Raw genomic sequence first — 18,614 nt, forward strand, 5'->3', positions numbered from 1 at the left:
TATGTAATATAAACGAAAAATGTATGTACCAACAATATGATTATAGTATTCATCTCTCCATCTCAAAATTTAATTTGATTAATATTGTGTTTGAGGTCACCTGATGTATACTAAGCTTTGTATATTTGAAAGCATTCTCGCATGCAATGTGAAATGCAATAGAAAGAAACATATTTTCCGGCAGAAAAAATTTTGTAGAAATTGGAGAGCATTACAAATTTTGGTGTCCGTTCAAAATCTTGTTTCAAATATTCCCCATATCATTTACCCCTTAAGCGGTTACTTAGTACACATAGCGTTCTGCCCTACAGTTAATTCACTTTTACAATTAGATGGACTATTTCGCTAGTTACATGTTTATAGGCACTTACAAAATTGGTACTACTGTCGAATAGATTTTTAATAAAGAATCGATTCGCTAAAGGAATAAAGATAAAAAGAGATATTTAAATGTCACCATTAAATAAGAACGCAATGCATATTAGTGCTCATATATTTATAAAAGCTTTAAAATATTTGCTTATATTATTAATAATTCACAGGCTAAGAGAGAAGAGCTATTTCATATTTAATATTTTTCTACATTCTTATTTTCTTGCAAACTGTGTAGTACCTCTTCCTATAATAAACTATACCGTAGTATTTGTATGTATATTTCTTATGTCATTGCAAGTAATACCGAGATGTAAGATGCTGAAGCTTTCATCATCTAAAAATATAAAATAGCCCTGTTTGTGTTGCTAACTAAAATACTGGTATTGAAAAATATTATTTAGGAAGAATATTACAGTTATTACTACAGATGCGTATTAAAATCACACCGTATTTATCAAAAACGATTCTATGAAGATTACGATTATAGTTTAATAAAATATAAAAATTGATGAAATACCATAGAAAATAATACATAAATAGTGTAAAATATAATATATCAATGCTCTTATATTACCATATGCAAATTCCAGTTCATCCTTTAAAATTATATTTCTAAACAAAGTAGTTAGCAAAATAATTTCGTGAAAATAAGTAATTAATATTATGAAGGACAAAATAAAGAACTTACTGATGTGAAGGTTTCCATAGATAAGCTTGAAAATTTTCCACAAGTGAAAGTAAATCCTCTTTGAGATCTTAATATGACAGGTATCAACAGGCGGCTTTCGTTTGGGTGTAAGTTATACCAAAGAAATTCGTACGCCGTGTTACCGATCAGTTTACTCTGAAATTTTAAGAAAAAACTACCAACATTTCCCATTGGAAATAGTTATTACCATTACACGAGTCAAAATTAATTCGCCTCTTATGCATTTTATAGCATGCCTACTTCTACGTCAATAAAAAGGAAAATAAATTTTGATGGACGTAGCTGCACAAATTCAGAAATTGTGAAAACAAGGAATACTATGAGTGTTCACATACAACTCCTTCCAGCCTCTCAATTTTCTTCACCTTAACTGATCTTTCTTAATACTTCGTGTGATCTTGACATCCTTCCCTCGCGTCATAATTTCAAGCGCTCGATCCAAACATTCTTCTTTCACAATTGTAACGCTCAGCACCAAGTATCCATCGTTCATTTATACACACGTAGATCTATCAAACACTGCTGACTCGCTCTTCATACTTCTATTATCCTTACAGTAAGACGATAAAAGTACTTAACGAATGAATAATTTTTTCTGTGTTTTCTCCTCTTTAATTTTAATTGAAATACAGAAATAATCAGATCCAGTGGCTAAAATCATTTCATAATATTTAATAATTTTCTTGAATTTGATTCCGAATTCTACTGTTATTATATGACGGTGTTCCATGTAAGACAACATTGTCATTCAACAAAAAAATATGGAATTAATTTCAATAGTGGATAGTACTTGATGTTTGACACTCGTTTTTCTAGATGTAGTGGCGAGGAGTGTATCAGTATGAACGTGTTGTACATTCTACCATCTTATGTACCACAATTTCGATGGTGAAGATTGGTATTATACTATGTTACAATGTTACGAAATTTTATAATAACTGCAGGAGATTAAAATAGACAGAGGATTGCTTGGTGGCCAAGTGGCAACATTCAACGATGCTGCTCGTCTTCTGATTCGGCCGATTTCTAGGAAAACGTCCATATAAGGCTGTGAGAATGCGTTTTTGGGGCAATCACTTGCCAACCGAGAACAGAAAAAAGTACTTAATCATCGGTCAAAACTCTGCGTACTTTGATCTCCTATATTATCATCTTACGTTACATGTATGGAGTAGCGAGTTACATAATTTAATTTCATCTTTACGACGTATATATGTCTTACTCCAAATGTAGTATTATTTTAGATATTCCAGGACAATTTTCATATTTCATGTATTAAATAATCGGAACTCAAGCTATTCAAAGTCTTTCACAAACAACTATTCGCGAAAGTGTTTGAACGTTTGAACTCTTGCTTTTAACAAGTGAAACATTAACGTGAAATCGTAGTGTTGGAAATAACGTGATATATGAAGTAAAATAGAAATTCCAGTGAAATAAATAGAATTAGAAAATAATTCAAGTATTTGCAATATATTTATTATAAATTGGCACTGTCTGTTGGTCACGAAAATATTCGAATGCAGTGTATAATAAACGTCGAAAACACTACTAATTAGAAAATAAGAAGTTTCAATTATGCTTTTCCATTAAGCAATATTTATTGCAGCCATCTGACCATTAAGTCACAAGGCTACCACGGTTTATATTCGGATTACCAGTAAGAACTATAAATATCGTATATATCACTGAATTATTTTCAATCGTTACACACCTTCAGCATTTCTCTTCGTTATATATACTACGTAACTTAAGGGATTCCAATTAATATCAAATTATATATAAAAATAATTATATTATTTGCGAACCTTATCACTGAGATATTCTCCAGCAAAGGAATATATAAGTCCCTCGAAGCTAATAGAAATATAGAACACAACACATTTTGTCAGCATGCTGCTTTCATTAGTAGTGTTTAATTCCTGCAACATAAAACTCCTTTTATTGATATGTTCTTGAATTATCCAGAACGTGAGAAAGAAGATATATGTATGTTTCTGTATATTATGGTATAGTGTACGAGGTGATTTTCTCCCTCGTGAATTTAAAGCTGTGCCGCCAGTTCAAATAACGTTCGCAGTTGAACCTTTACTACACCTATATGGCCACTGGCGAATGATGTTGCAGTACATAGTATTATATATTATATTTGTATATTTATATGTTTATAATTACATACAGATGGTATTGCCTTCGAATTCACTAAGGAACATATAACCTTGTACAATATAACATGTATAACATGCAACATACTTTACATTTGTATAAGTATTCATTTTGAAAAATGTCATCTATATATGTGCATAAAAATTTGTATTCGTGAGAAATATTGAATAAAGGATTATTTCAGTTTCTAAGAGGAAATACAGTTGTTATACTTATTTTTTATACGTTAAATGTTTTCAAGATAAATTGTTTCTTTAGATATATATTGTCATTTATGGACTTTTATTCTATGAGAAAATACAATAATTTCCTGTGTATGATATTTTTCCCCAAAATACATTATTTTGAGAGATGTTGAAAGATCGGTGACAAATCGTCTTCAGATTGTTGCCATATATAAAATAGTCAAATAAGCAGTATCAATAGATACACAACGTTATTATTGTATATCTGGATTACTTACAATTATAATAAGATAGCCCAAGCAGCAAGTAATAATAGTACATGTCAAAAGTTGAATAAGTGCTGTATAAGTAAAAAACTGTTCAATTTGCTCGGAAAATATGATAATATCTTGATGTCTACTAATAAAGAATTTCAGTTGCTCTTCCTTTTCATAACGAGTGTTCGTCAATGTCTGACACATAATATCGATTTGGCAACCTACATGAAGTACCTAAATGTAATGATCTGAATGCTATAAAATTATTATGCAAAATGGACATGAAGAGAAACTAATATCGTTAATAGTTTGATTTTTATGAAGATAAATTAAGAAGGTATTCCTATTAAGTGATTAAGAAACTTTACTTTCTTTATTGTCCTCTCCAATATCAATCTTTCGATGGTATTTTACGAAAAGATAATTCCTTTTGAAAATACGAATATATTTATGTAAACAGTAAATACAATTTTTTTCCTAGATAACAATGTTCATCCTACGAAGCCAGGGTTGGATTTATTTATAATTAATAACTAAAATTGTGATTCACTGAATTTTGAAAGTATAAACGTTTTATTTATACTAAGTTAAATATATTGTATGAGATACGTTGCTAAAATAATATCTCACAATGTCATTTACACTATTTACTGATAATGGGCAAAATATGGATTCACATACTTGATAGCATTCTGTGGAATCTTCGGAAAAAATATATAAAATTGTTACATTTCTTAATGTTTGTACACCTGAATTAATTTATATTATATAATATATAGTTACATACATTGAAATTTGTACACTTTATACATTTAAACATGAATTATATTGTAATTTTTTTTGTAAAATGTTTATAGTTGTTTGAATGTGTCTTATTGGATATCGCTTAGAGATAAAATAATTACAGAAAATTATTTTCCATTCACTATTTACGTTATTTATTCTACGTTATTACTAACTTTATTACGCGTTATTATACTTATCATATTTTAATATCTGCGGTATTTTACATTATTGAAAATTGAAATAATTTCCTTATAGCTGAACTTTCAATATAAATACCTTCTTAATTTATGAAATATTTTTAAAAATTGTACTATTAACAAGCAGAAACTTTCACAAGCCATGTTCAGTCATATTACGTAATATAAAGAAATTGTTCTCAAGAATTAACTATAATTTCCTTAAATTGAATCAGGCGAAAACATTTTTTTATTTGAATAGTATTCTGCATTCAAAACATAATTTTATCTCTCAAGTAATATCTTTTAACTGGACATGCCTTGATCAATGAAATTTAGGAATAGTTTAAAATTGATACTTACTACCATTAAAAGAAGAGCAGTGAATACGCTGAGCATAAAGGCTGATGATGCTTGAAAAAAATATTGAACAGTTATAACAAGGTTGTAAATGGGCCATCTGCTGGCGTCGAAAGGCAAGTCCATTTTTAACAAAAGTTTTCGAGATGTCGTTATGTTAGTTTCTTTAGGCATGAGGACATCAATTGCATAAAAGATCGTGCTTATTACGTACAGACTCATTATTCCAGTCGTCAAACAAAATGACAAATGCGCTGTTTTTGAAATTAAATTATTTGTATCCATAACAGCATATTTTTTACACTCTTCATCCATGGTTATTAAAATTTTACGAAGTAGGCTGTGGAGTACCATTTTAGGTATATGTTTACACAAATGTGATGCTTGTGATTAGATATTAACAAATTTCCTAACTAAGTTTATCTTAGAACAATGATATACTCAACAGATACCATGAAGATTACAAATACCAGTCAAGTATACGACATTCCAAGTATCCGTCATAAAAATTGAATATTTACCATAAGTTTATTGCAAAATTTGAAACACGTAGGATATGTGATGTAAATTTGATTAATTTATTCATAAAATTTAAAGAAGACGACATAGACTTATTAGTTAAATGTAAACACATATAATTAAATTTATTACAAGAATTTAAAAAATATATCTGTATTTAAGATATAATATAATTATTTTAATTATAATTCATTCATGTTGAGATTTCTGATGATTGACAAACGACCAATTCACAGGATATATGTAAGGTAACATGAATGAAGCATATAAAAGTAAATACAGCGGATTAAAATATAACACTATTATAATAAAAAACTACGAAACTATGTAATTCACTTGTATTTTCTTAAAAATCTATAATAAATAATTTTTTTTTAAATAAATATCCCTATAGCGAGTACTGACTGCAAAAATAAGGCACATCTGCATAAAACTATATTAGAAGAACCAGAGAAGATCCAATATATGACAAAGCTCTTCTATAAAATTATATACAAATGCAGTAACTAGGCTTATCATTTAAAAAACTATGAAAGATTAATTATTGAAAATCAATAAGAAACATATAACTAGCGATATTTGAAACGAAAAAACCAGGTTCACTTTTAAAAGGTATACATTAATAAATTATCCCAATCAAATATCCCTCATTGATTTTACAGAAAATTATTAAATTAGAATTTAAAATTGTATATTTTGATGGTTAACAGATTAATATTCCGACCAAAATAATTATTTGCATTTATATTACTCGATACATTAATATAATTACAAATACACATAATAATCGATTAACTAATAATAATTATTTCTTACCACAGTATAATAAAGTGTCTAGGTTAACAGTCTCTCTTGCGTATAGTCAACTAAGGGACATAATAATAAATAAAATACAATAAAACATAATTAATCCCTTGCCTGGTAACCTTACTTTGCAACTATAAATACAGTTAGCTTCGACTTCCAATTAGATTATAATTCACTATATTGAAGATGAAACAAACGTTAAATACAAATCATACAGAATGTTTTAATGTTACGAGATGTCAATACAGCAACAAACAGTTCACTCAAGTAGCTTCTAAAAGATTCATAAATCAAAGGGTTAAAAGAAATAAAACATAATACAAAGTATCGCAATATATTTGTAAACACGCCTTGATTCCTTATGCTGCAATATCGAGTTTAACTCGGCGTGAGTCTTTCATGTCAAATCTCACAATTATCAGCAATTTTCCGCACGCGACCATAAATACAGTATATTTAAGGCATATTAATTAGCGCAAAATTCGAAGAATTTCTAAACCTTTTATCGAATTTCGTCGTGGACGTTTTAAACGTATAATGATTGATCAGAATTAAATACTTTTCCGATGTATTATTTTCCATGATTAAGTCAAAATGCAAGGAGTTAAGAAGTAGAGAGAAGAATTACCCTCGTGTCTAAATCACTTAAAGATTTACGTCCAAAGACTCACCTGTGATGTGCCCAAGCGATAACTAATTTGACACCCATTAAAGTGAACGCCAAACAAGTGCCCAGGTTATCTATAATTTCCATGAGAGTATCAGATCTAAAGTGCGCAATCACGTAACTATACTGATGCCAATGCAGCACAGAAAATAGAATCATCCAGAGGAACTTCCGTAAAATCAAAAATGACGCGTCTGGCCAAGACGCGGCATAATGAAGGCCATACTTCACTGATTGACTAATCGTATTAATCGGTGCCATTTCGTCCAAATTACTTCACGAATTTCTCTCGTCTGGTAGATCTTCAAATCTCGATCTATGCTCGATAAGGTCACATTAAATATGAAACATGTTGATTTTTCCAGTAGTACTTCTGTCACGTCTGGTACCTCAGTTAGCGTGAACGTGAGATCTACTATATATGAACTTGTCTCTACAACTGGTTACGACAGACTGAAAAACTTTGCAGCAAAATCATCGTTCAAACTCGGAGCTGAGCAACTTATATCGTCATTGACAGCCATTTGTTTTACATTCTGCGTTCTCGCATAAATATTGCAAATAATATTACGGTGATTACAGGTTTCTTGGAGATATAGCTACGGAACTATTGGGGAGCGCTGGTCGTAGCTCCGATCTCAATTTTATTGAAACGGAGAATGCATAAATAAAAAATACAATACCGAAAGTTCGACACGCGAGTGCGCATTAAATTGGTCGTGTCACGAATTGAAGAAAAATTTGAAACTTTTCTAACGTCACTGGGAAGTGTAGCAAAATGCTGACTCACGAGCCAAGTTTCCAAAAGCTTATATGAGTTCGCGTTAAAGAAAGGGGAATATTAGTTCCTCATTTTGTAAATTAACAACTGAACTTTTCTGTTTTAGAGACAGTTAATTATCAGTGGGTGGTATTGGGGAAGTAATACGAGTGTAATTTTTTACGTTTAATATTTATCAAATAAAATATATACTTTTCTAGCAAATGATGGATATTTGGTACGACAATACATATGCTCTATGGTGTGAAATTAATTATTTAGTGTATAATTATTTATTTATCCAAACTATTTTAACCTACTAATGTCTCTGTTTCTTTCAGTGATTACTAATGTTATATTTTTCAATGACCCATTGAAAGGTAGTTTTATAAATTGTTTAGACAATAATTTTACAAGTGCTATGATTAATCTGACAACTTATACGTTTATAAAGTGTAAAGCTATCACTATATTCGTAAATAATGTGATATATTTCTCGCAATGGCAAGTTTAGCCGCGCAAGGTTACTTTTCACGCTCAAAATCATTTCACCTTATGCCGCATTTCGATTTAATATACAATAGTGTTCCATACACAATTTCATATTATTTCTCAGATTATGCATATTATTCTGTATAAGGTTTCGACATATTATTTCCCGACATTTTTTATTGCATTTTAACATGTTTTTCCGTGTACTATTTTATATCGTTTCCAGTTTAAACGTTATATATAATGTCCTTATCATGTATTATTTTAAACTATTTCTAATTACAATTAGACCTGTTTACTTCAAAGCACTATTTTATAAATTATTTTATACTGTTTACAATTGCAAGTTTACGTCATAATATTTCATGCATTATTTCGTATAATTCCATTTTGCAACGGAAAACAATATTTCAGACGTCGTTGTTTTAATTTATTTTTTATGACAATTTGAAGTGTGGTTAGGTTACTAGTGTAGTACGTAAACTATTTCATACAATTTCATAGTAATTAAGTTCAAAATAAAACAAGTCAGGTAATCATTATACAAGCTTATCTAGTCATTTTTCTTCTTACCTTCCACCTAAGGCATGTTTAGATACTTCGTGAAATTTGTTATCTTATTATAGAATAAGCACGTAATTATAACCTGCGTTCCTGGAGGCGGAATAAGTCGATGGAATTCAAATATGAAGGGGATGGGTTTATATTATAATTTACAAATTTCATAATTAGCGGATTATAGTAATTTTACTTGCTTAATGTGTACTTAACGACAACTTTGAAATACGAACTAGGTTTTAGATCACCAAGAACTTTAATGTATATGGTGAAAAGTGGAATAATCTCTTTGAATTTTGCGTATCAGCTTCAAGAACATTGTTTATTTGATTTAATACTGGGTGGGTATTTTTGCAAACATATAATTTGTGATATTTTGTACAATATAAAGTCAATTATATACTACAGTGTTATATTTTATACATAGCTTTAAATTTTGTGTATTTATTTCTCACCCCTTAACCATAGTTATTATCATCATTCTTCTTTCTTCTCCTTGGACTCTACCTTTCATTACTTGTGCTTCCTTTATTTCCAATTCCATTTTCAAGTTCTCTTTGTTTAGCTTTTCCACTTCTTTCTCTAGATTTTCTTTCTCAAATCTTTCTCCTTTTCCTTTTCTCCCTTTATATATTTCATGTTTCCCCTACCAGTTCCTTTATTCTATGTCTTATCTCGTCCATTCCTTTCTTCCAGTCTTCTCTTTATTTCTGCTTCTCTTCAATCCTTCCATCCCATTCTTTTCTCATTCTTTCTATTATTTCCTCCCATTTGCTTCTATATTAGCTCTACCATCATCCTCTCTATGTTTCCAGGCCTTTCTCTCATTTCAGTTCCCCGCTCTGTTATCTTTCTTTCCAGCTCTCCTTCTTTCTCCGTCTCTATCTCCCTCACTTTTCCCAACCCAAAAATTTCCAGTGTCGTCTTTTTGTGCTCATTTTTGCTACCAACAGCTCTTCGCATCTTTCTTGCCTTCTATTTAGTATCTCTCTATTTTCTTCTATCCCTTTCTTCGCCGACAAACTGCTTCAACCTACTCTGCTTTTTAGAGCTTCCGTCTTTGCCCTACCATTTTTTCTGACACCTCTTCTTAGTTTTCTCCACATTCTTACTTCTGTCAGTTCTCTTTAATTTCCGTCACGTATTCCTCTCACAATTTTATGAATTTGTCGCTTCTCTTCGATTCGTAACTTTTTAACTTTGCACGTTACGTTATATTTCCATATTCCTATTTCAAGATTCTACCGTACATGCTGTTAGAATATGTAAAATATTACGAAGAATTTATTGATACTCTACATAGAGATTGTATATGGAACACATTGTAACATCATTATGCTTTTTTCCTCCATGATTTGCAGCCGATTGTGTCGACTTCATCATCGATTCTGTATTTATTTCTTCATAATTGTACACTTATTAGACAAATTTAATTCATATACTCCGTTATTATGCTGTTATTACGTTATACAAATATGTTATTATATTATATACTGCTATTGTATTAATTTATAATTAATCTAATACAATTATTCTGCTTGTTATAGGTACTAATTAATACGTATTGTCTAACTTATCGAATCCAATAAAATTCGATTTCGAATCAAAGGGGCTTATAGAACCTACATTTACCTTAGACATTTCTTTCTCCTCTCGACGAGTACTATTAAATGCTTCGAGTCGTTTTTATCACTAAACCTACCATGGCCAAAATGAATGTTTTTGAAACTGTCATTCAATGTTCCGCATTCAACATTATTGTCAGACCAACTAGTCCTTCGAATTTTTCTTCCAACCTACGCGCAATCAACCTTTTGTAGCATATTTTTGGACTTTATTAGGGTGGGCTGGTAGTAGTGTTCCCTTAGGGAACTGCGTGCGGACGGACAAGTGATCGCGTGCAAAAATTGCATGAATGGGATATTTATGACCGAGTCGAGTGCAAGCAATGAACGAAAGTCTAGGAATGCCTTCGAGTGTCTGAAGTACCTGGACCACCAAGGGCTAGGTCGCGTGGGAAATGAGTGATCAACGAAGAGAGTTTGTGTATGAAATGAGAGAGTGTTTGACTTTAAATAAGGGTACAAGAGCGCGGGCGAGGCAGAATGCGTGCAGTCGAGTCATACCGAGTAGAAGATCGTGTGTTTGAGAGTTAGAGTTGAAGAATTGAGAGAAACATAGTGTAATATTTTAGTTTAAATAAGTCTGTTTGTTATCAAAAAGCAGTCGTTGTATATTAAGCAAACAGATCTCTGTCTACATAGGATTTATCAAGCATTAATTCTATAATAGTTTGTGCTGTTTCATCGTGAGACAAAAGCTAGACCAGGAAGACCCGCCACGGTCTTGTAACTGCCGGACCCTAAATTCTAATTAATTTTACATTCGCTATTTCCATCCACTTATTAATGCAAAATTTTCTTCATTTTCTCGGCTCAACGGACGCCAGACATCGTTCAGCGCCTGATTTTAGAAAACTAGGCAAGGGCAGATAGGATATGGTTGACAATGGACCAGTAGGAGACAAGGCTCGGTCATGTGTGCAGGTTACGGCGTTAGAAGCCATAAATTATAGGCGACCTCACAGCGGTCACTTCTCACTAAGACTCACGAACGTGCGGGTGACCCTCCAAAAGCCTCACTTTGAAAAAAGAGTTTCCTTCGCCAGCGATTTTGACGCGAAGAACGTTCTCTTTTAGAGACGGCTGATTCGTGGTCCAAAGGTCCAACCTTGATCCGACAAACTGCCAATCCGAAGAACGCTTTTCCTTTGGCAATTCGTGATCACCTTTCTGCTTCGCAAGATCGTCATTCGTTGAGTGTTTTCAAGTGTAAACATCGCTCCAAGCAAGTCGTTGAGAACTTTCGGTCCCGAACATATTTCTCCTGATACGTGAAATCGTAGTGTTGGAAATAACGTGATATATGAAGTAAAATAGAAATTCCAGTGAAATAAATAGAATTAGAAAATAATTCAAGTATTTGCAATATATTTATTATAAATTGGCACTGTCTGTTGGTCACGAAAATATTCGAATGCAGTGTATAATAAACGTCGAAAACACTACTAATTAGAAAATAAGAAGTTTCAATTATGCTTTTCCATTAAGCAATATTTATTGCAGCCATCTGACCATTAAGTCACAAGGCTACCACGGTTTATATTCGGATTACCAGTAAGAACTATAAATATCGTATATATCACTGAATTATTTTCAATCGTTACACACCTTCAGCATTTCTCTTCGTTATATATACTACGTAACTTAAGGGATTCCAATTAATATTAAATTATAAATAGTATCCAAATACGTGTGACTACATGTTCGAAAATTATATTTGTTACTAGAAAATAATTAAATTATTTGCTAACCTTATCACTGAGATATTCTCCAGCAAAGGAATATACAAGTACCTCCAAGCAAATAGAAATATAGAACACAATACATTTTATGAACATGCTTGGCTCATTAGTATCTTTTAATGTCTGCAACATAAAATTCATTTCATAGATATGCTATTAAATTATTTAGAATGTAGCAAAGAAGGTATATGTATGTCTCTGCATATTATGGTATAGTGTACAGGATGAGTCTCTCCCTCGTGAATTCAAAGGTTGTACGCCAATTTAGAAAACGTTCACAGTTGAATCTCCACTACTCGTTACATTGCCACTGTCAAATGATGTTGCAATATTTAATATTATGTATTATATTTGTAAATTTATATATTTATATTTAAATACAGATAGTATTGTCTTTGAATTCACAAAGGAACGAATTACCCTGTAAAATATTTTTGTATAACGTGCAACGTGCTTTACATATATGTAAGTATTCATTTGAAATATTTCATCTATACATGCGCATGAAAATTTATATTCATGAGAAATGTCGAATAAATTAATATTTCGGTTTCAAAGAGGAAATACAGGAGTTCTAATTATTTTCTATACGTCAAATGTTTTGAAGGTAAATTGTTTCTGTGAATATACATTATCATTTACTGGCTTTCATTCTTTGAGAAAACGCAACAATCTCCTGTATGTGATATTTTTCCCCAAAATACGTTATTTTGAGAGATGTTGAAAGATCGGTAACAAATTGTCTTCAGATTGTTGCAATATATAAAATTGCCGAATAAACATTATTAATATATATACACAACCTTATTATTGTATATCTGGATTACTTACAATTATAATAAGGTAGCCCAAGCAGCAGGCAATAATAGTACTTGACAAAAGTTGAAAAAGTGCTATATAAGTAAAGAACTGTTCAATTTTGTCGGAAAATATGATAATATCTTGATGTCTGCCAATGAAGAATTTCAGTTGCTCTTCTTTTACATAACGAGCGTTTGTCAATGTCTGACACATAATATCGATTTGGCAACCTACATGAAGTACCTAAATGTAATGATGTGAATGCTATAAAATTGTTATACAAAATAGACATGGAGAGATATTAATATCGTTAATAGTTTGATTATTATGAAGATAAATTAAGAAGGTATTCCTATTAAGTGATTAAGAAACTTTACTTTCTTTATTGTCCTCTCCAATATCAATCTTTCGATGGTAATTTACGAAAAGATAATTCCTTTTGAAAATGCGAATATATTTATGTAAACAGTAAATACAATTTTCTTCCTAGATAACAATGTTCATCCTACGAAGCCTGGGTTGTATTTATTTGTAATTAATAACTAAAATTATGATTCACTGAAGTTTGAAAGCATGAACGTTTTATTTAGACTAACGCGGAACGTGCTAGTCCTTCGGGTCATCGATTTAGTTCAGACTTTGTAGATTTGTAGATATCGTCATGCAGTTTAAGAAAATATATCATTATAGCTGCAACTAGTCAACAGTTTATGAAATATTTACGATTAAAGTTTTATTACTGCTATAATTATACATTTATTTCCAGCATTATACAAGTAGAATCGAGGCCTAACGGCCATAGTTTAACATTCTTATAGCGAAGGACCGTGATTCGATTCCCGTCCCCATAGTTTGTTAGTTTTTTCATCTATTTTTTATTTTGTGTTCATTTTTGGTTTATGAAAACATTGTAAATAAAATTTCTTAATAAAATAATTTATTTTTTACGCTTTCTTATGCTAGTATATATTTATTACGAAATAATATTACGAAGGAAAAATCCTTTTCTATAGCAATCTTATTTACTACAAAAAATACGAAAGCTATCGCTCGTGTAAGTATTAATTATTAAATGAAACATCGTATAAGAATGTTTCCTATAATTCCAATTTTGCTGTACAGCTACAAATGTTCATAAATTAATTAGAAAAACTTGGAAATTTATTATTTTTCTACTGCCGAATAAATAAAAATTTTACCGCCTGCGATCAGCGCCATCTATGATTTGGGCTCAAAAATCAAGAAAGTAATAGGAATATAGAATAGGCAAGGAGGTCGTCGAAGGGCTAGTCACGTGGTAGACAAGGACAGAGTGGGGATAGAAAAGGATAGAATGGCTTCGGCAGTGAAAAATTATTTATTACACAATTTTCGTAAACAATTTGTGAACTTTCATAATTTCTTTGCAAAGCTGGAACTTCAGGCTGCATTCCTATATAATTTCCGTAAAGAATTTAGCTCTGAATTGTTAGTTACTAATTTTTGTTTGATGGCGTCTATGATTTCGTAACGGCGACCATCACGATCTTCCGTGAAAATATTTAATGCTCGACGAAACTAGAAGCAAAATGTGTTCAAAGGTTAAATGAGAAGATTCGCAAGAGCATTGTCTTTCTAATGAGTGAATAAAGTTTCATAAATTAATTGCGTGAAGGGTTGTAATTAATGAAAAACCAATGGCGCCTTCGACAACAATTCAAACACTGCGCAGAATAATTATTAATAATTAATTAATTAGCGACATATTTATATCGCAAAATATATTGGAAAGTTCTTGAAGGATCTAGTTTTACGATGCAATTATAAAAGTTCATAAATTAATCCCAGATATTGAGTAACTAAATAATTTTCTAATAAAAATTCAAAAAGGAACAGTCAGCGCCACCTACAGTTTCGTACTACAATTAACGGAGCACAAGCTTCCATAAAAATCGTAGGTGGCGCTAACTGTTCCTTTTTGAATTTTTATTAGAAAATTAATTAATTACTCAATTCCTGCGATTAACTTATGAACTTTTATAATTGCATCGTGAAGGCAGATCCTTCAAGAACTTTCCAATACATTTTTCGATATAAATTTGTTCCTAATTAATTAATTATTAATAATTATTCTGCGCAGTGTTTGAAATGTTGTCGAAGGCGCCATTGCTTTTTCATTAATTACTACCCTTTACGCAATTAATTTATGAAACTTTATTCACTCATTAGAAAGACAATGCTCTTGCGAATCTTCTCATATAACTTTTGATCACATTTTGCTTCTAGTTTCGTCGAGCATTAAATATTTTCACGGAAGATCGTAATGGTCGCCGTTACGAAATCATAGACGCCATCAAACAAAAATTAGTAACTAACAATTCAGAGCTAAATTCTTTACGGAAATTATATAGGAATGCAGCCTGAAGTTCCAGCTTTGCAAAGAAATTATGAAAGTTCACAAATTGTTTACGGAAATTGTGTAATAAATAATTTTTCACTGCCGAAGCCATTCTATCCTTTTCTATCCCCACTCTGTCCTTGTCTACCACGTGACCAGCCCTTCGACGACCTCCTTGCCTATTCTATATTCCTATTACTTTCTTGATTTTTGAGCCCAAATCATAGATGGCGCTGATCGCAGGCGGTAAAATTTTTATTTATTCGGCAGTAGAAAAATAATAAATTTCCAAGTTTTTCTAATTAATTTATGAACATTTGTAGCTGCACAGCAAAATTGGAATTATAGGCAACATTCTTATACGATGTTTCATTTAATAATTAATACTTACACGAGCGATAGCTTTCGTATTTTTTGTAGTAAATAAGATTGCTATAGAAAAGTATTTTTCTGGCATAATATTTGGATTATTTTGTAATAAATATATACTAGCATAAGAAAGCGTAAAAAATGAATTTTTTTATTAAAAAATTTTATTTATAGTTGTGCATTTGCAATGTTTTCATAGACGAAAAACGAATACAAAATAAAAAATATATTGAAAAAATTACGCTCGGGAATCAAACCCAGTCCTCAATTATAACAATCCTCGATCGTCACCGTTACGATATAGCTTCAATTAAAATGTATTTGAAGTAAATGTATAATTAACGAAGTAATAAAACTTTAATCGTAAATATCTCAAAAACTATTGAGTAGTTGCGTCTATAATGATATATTTGCTTAAACTGCATGACGATATCTACAAACCTGCAAATTTTCAACTAAATCGGTGACCCAAAGGACTTGCACTCTCCTTGTAAGTTAAATGTATTGTATGATATACGTTGCCGAAATATTATCTCTTAATATCATTTACACTATTTACTGATAATGGGCAAAATATGGATTCACATACTTGATAGCATTCCGTGCAACCTTCGGAAAAAATATATAAAATTGTTACATTTCTTAATGTTTGTACACCTGAATTAATTTATATTATATAATATATAGTTACATACATTGAAATTTGTGCACTTTATACATTTAAACATGAATTATATTGTAATTTTTTTTGTAAAATGTTTATAGTTGTTTGAATGTGTCTTATTGGATATCGCTTAGAGATAAAATAATTACAGAAAATTATTTTCCATTCACTATTTACGTTATTTATTCTACGTTATTACTAACTTTATTACGCGTTATTATACTTATCATATTTTAATATCTGCGGTATTTTACATTATTGAAGATTGAAATAATTTCCATATAGCTAAACTTTCAATATAAATACCTTCTTAATCTATGAAATATTTTTAAAAATTGTACTATTAACAAGCAGAAACTTTCACAAGCCATGTTCAATCATATTACGTAATATAAAGAAATTGTTCTCAAGAATTAACTATAATTTCCTTAAATTGAATCAGGCGAAAACATTTTTTTATTTGAATAGAATTCTGCATTCGAAACATAATTTGATCTCTCAAGTAATATCTTTTAACTGTTTAAAATTGATACTTACTACCATTAAAAGAAAAGCAGTGAATACGCCGAGCATCAAGGCTGCTGATACTTGAAAAAAATATTGGACGATTATAACGAGGCCGTAAATGTGCGCTGCACTGATATCGAAAGGTAAATCCATTTTTATCACAAGTGCTCGAGATGTTACGTTAATTCCTTGTGGCGTGAAGACACCAACTGTATAAAAAATCGTAGATGATAGATACGTACACATTATCGCAGTCGTCAAACGATACGACAAATGCGCTGTTTTTGAAATTAAATTGTCTGTATCTATATTAGCATATTTTTTACACTCCTCTTCCATAGTTGTTAAAATTTTACGAAGAAGGCTGCGGAATACGATATTAGATATGTATTTAAACAAAACTGATGTTTGTGAATACATGTTAACATATTTACTAACTAAGTTTATTTTCGGCCTATTCTTAGTTCAATAGATATTATGAATACTAGAGAAATTAATCAAATACGAAATTCCATGCATTCATCATAAAAATTCCATATTATTATAAATTAATTGCAAAATTTGGACCCTACAGGATATGTGATGACTAATTTATTTAAAAAATTTAAAGGAGAAGGCACAAGCTTATGAGTGAAATGTAATCACACATAATTGAACAATAATAATTAATAACTAAAGATTAAAAAAGTATGACTGTATCTTTTATATAACGAAATTATATAAAATGTTATAAATATAACTAACTTATTTAAAAAATTTATATAAAAAGGAATAAATTTATTGAAAAAGCTAAAAAATATATCTTTACTTGTCATATAATGTAATTATTATTAAAATAATTCATTCACCTTGAGATTTGTGATAATTGACAAACGAACAATTCACATGATATATGTAATGAATAATGTATATGAAAGTAAATATAGAGAATTAAAGTATAATACTATTGTAGTAAAAAATTACGAAACTATATAATTCATTTACATGTTCCTAACAATCTGTAACAAATTATTTCTTTAAATGCATATCCCTATGGCGAGCACTGATTGCAAAAATAAGGTACACCTACTTGAAACTATATCAGAAATACAACAGAAGATCCAATACACAACAAAAACTTTTTTATAAAATTGTATACAAATTCAATAACTACGCTTATTTAAAAAGCTATGAAAATGTACAAACAACATATAACTAGTAATATTTGAAACGACAAAACTAGGTTCATTTTTAGAAGGAATACCATAATATATTATCCCATACAATCAAATATCCCTCAATAACTTTACAGAGCAATTTAAAATTCTATACTTTCATTGGTAACGTATTAATACTCCGACAAAAATTATTATTTTCATCTATATTACTCGATACATTAATATAATTAAAAATACAAATAATAATCGATTAACTAATAATAATTACTTCTTACCATAGTATAATAAAGTGTCTAGGTTTACAGTCTCTCTTGCGTATAGTCAACTAAGGGACATAATAATAAATAAAATACAATAAAACATAATTAATCCCTTGCCTGATAACTTTACTTCGCAACTATAACTAGAGTCAGCTTTGACTTCGAATTAGATTAAAATTCACTATATTGAAGATGGAACAAACGTTAAATACAAATCATACAGAATGTTTTAATGTTACGAGATGTCAATACAGCAACAAACAGTTCACTCAAGTAGCTTCTAAAAGATTCATAAATC

At 30.3% G+C, this 18,614-nt stretch overlaps 2 protein-coding genes across 2 annotated transcripts; both read right to left on the reverse strand.

The window, feature by feature from the left end:
• Nucleotides 1-658: 658 nt before the first annotated feature.
• LOC108552328 (odorant receptor 13a) lies at nt 659-7,268 on the reverse strand. The gene is made up of 6 exons (XM_017906821.1): nt 7,012-7,268; nt 5,018-5,354; nt 3,714-3,926; nt 2,893-3,006; nt 1,064-1,219; nt 659-709 (listed from the first exon to the last, which is right to left on the reverse strand). The coding sequence occupies exons 1-6, from the start codon at nt 7,266-7,268 to the stop codon at nt 659-661; spliced, it is 1,128 nt and encodes a 375-aa protein (XP_017762310.1).
• A 4,910-nt stretch (nt 7,269-12,178) lies between these two features.
• Nucleotides 12,179-17,319, reverse strand: LOC108552320 (odorant receptor 13a-like). Its single transcript, XM_017906808.1, has 3 exons — nt 16,930-17,319; nt 13,013-13,225; nt 12,179-12,304 (listed from the first exon to the last, which is right to left on the reverse strand). Exons 1-3 carry the CDS (start codon nt 17,317-17,319, stop codon nt 12,179-12,181), a joined length of 729 nt encoding a protein of 242 aa, XP_017762297.1.
• Nucleotides 17,320-18,614: the final 1,295 nt, after the last annotated feature.

Source organism: Eufriesea mexicana, unplaced genomic scaffold (genome assembly GCF_001483705.2).
Source record: "Eufriesea mexicana isolate 0111107269 unplaced genomic scaffold, ASM148370v2 scaffold4744748822, whole genome shotgun sequence".
NCBI lineage: Eukaryota > Metazoa > Arthropoda > Insecta > Hymenoptera > Apidae > Eufriesea > Eufriesea mexicana.

Excerpts from the sequence above, each read along its gene's own strand:
- LOC108552328 (XM_017906821.1), bottom strand. The coding sequence starts at position 7,268 with ATGGCACCGATTAATACGATTAGTCAATCAGTGAAGTATGGCCTTCAT. Across the intron at positions 5,355-7,011 it reads ATCGCTTGGGCACATCACAG|CCTACTTCGTAAAATTTTAA; the intron begins GTGAGTCTTTGG and ends GGTACTCCACAG. Across the intron at positions 1,220-2,892 it reads GAGAATATCTCAGTGATAAG|AGTAAACTGATCGGTAACAC; the intron begins GTTCGCAAATAA and ends TTAAAATTTCAG.
- LOC108552320 (XM_017906808.1), bottom strand. The coding sequence starts at position 17,319 with ATGTATTCACAAACATCAGTTTTGTTTAAATACATATCTAATATCGTA. Across the intron at positions 13,226-16,929 it reads CTGCTTTTCTTTTAATGGTA|GTACTTCATGTAGGTTGCCA; the intron begins GTAAGTATCAAT and ends CATTACATTTAG. Across the intron at positions 12,305-13,012 it reads TGGGCTACCTTATTATAATT|ACATTAAAAGATACTAATGA; the intron begins GTAAGTAATCCA and ends TTTATGTTGCAG.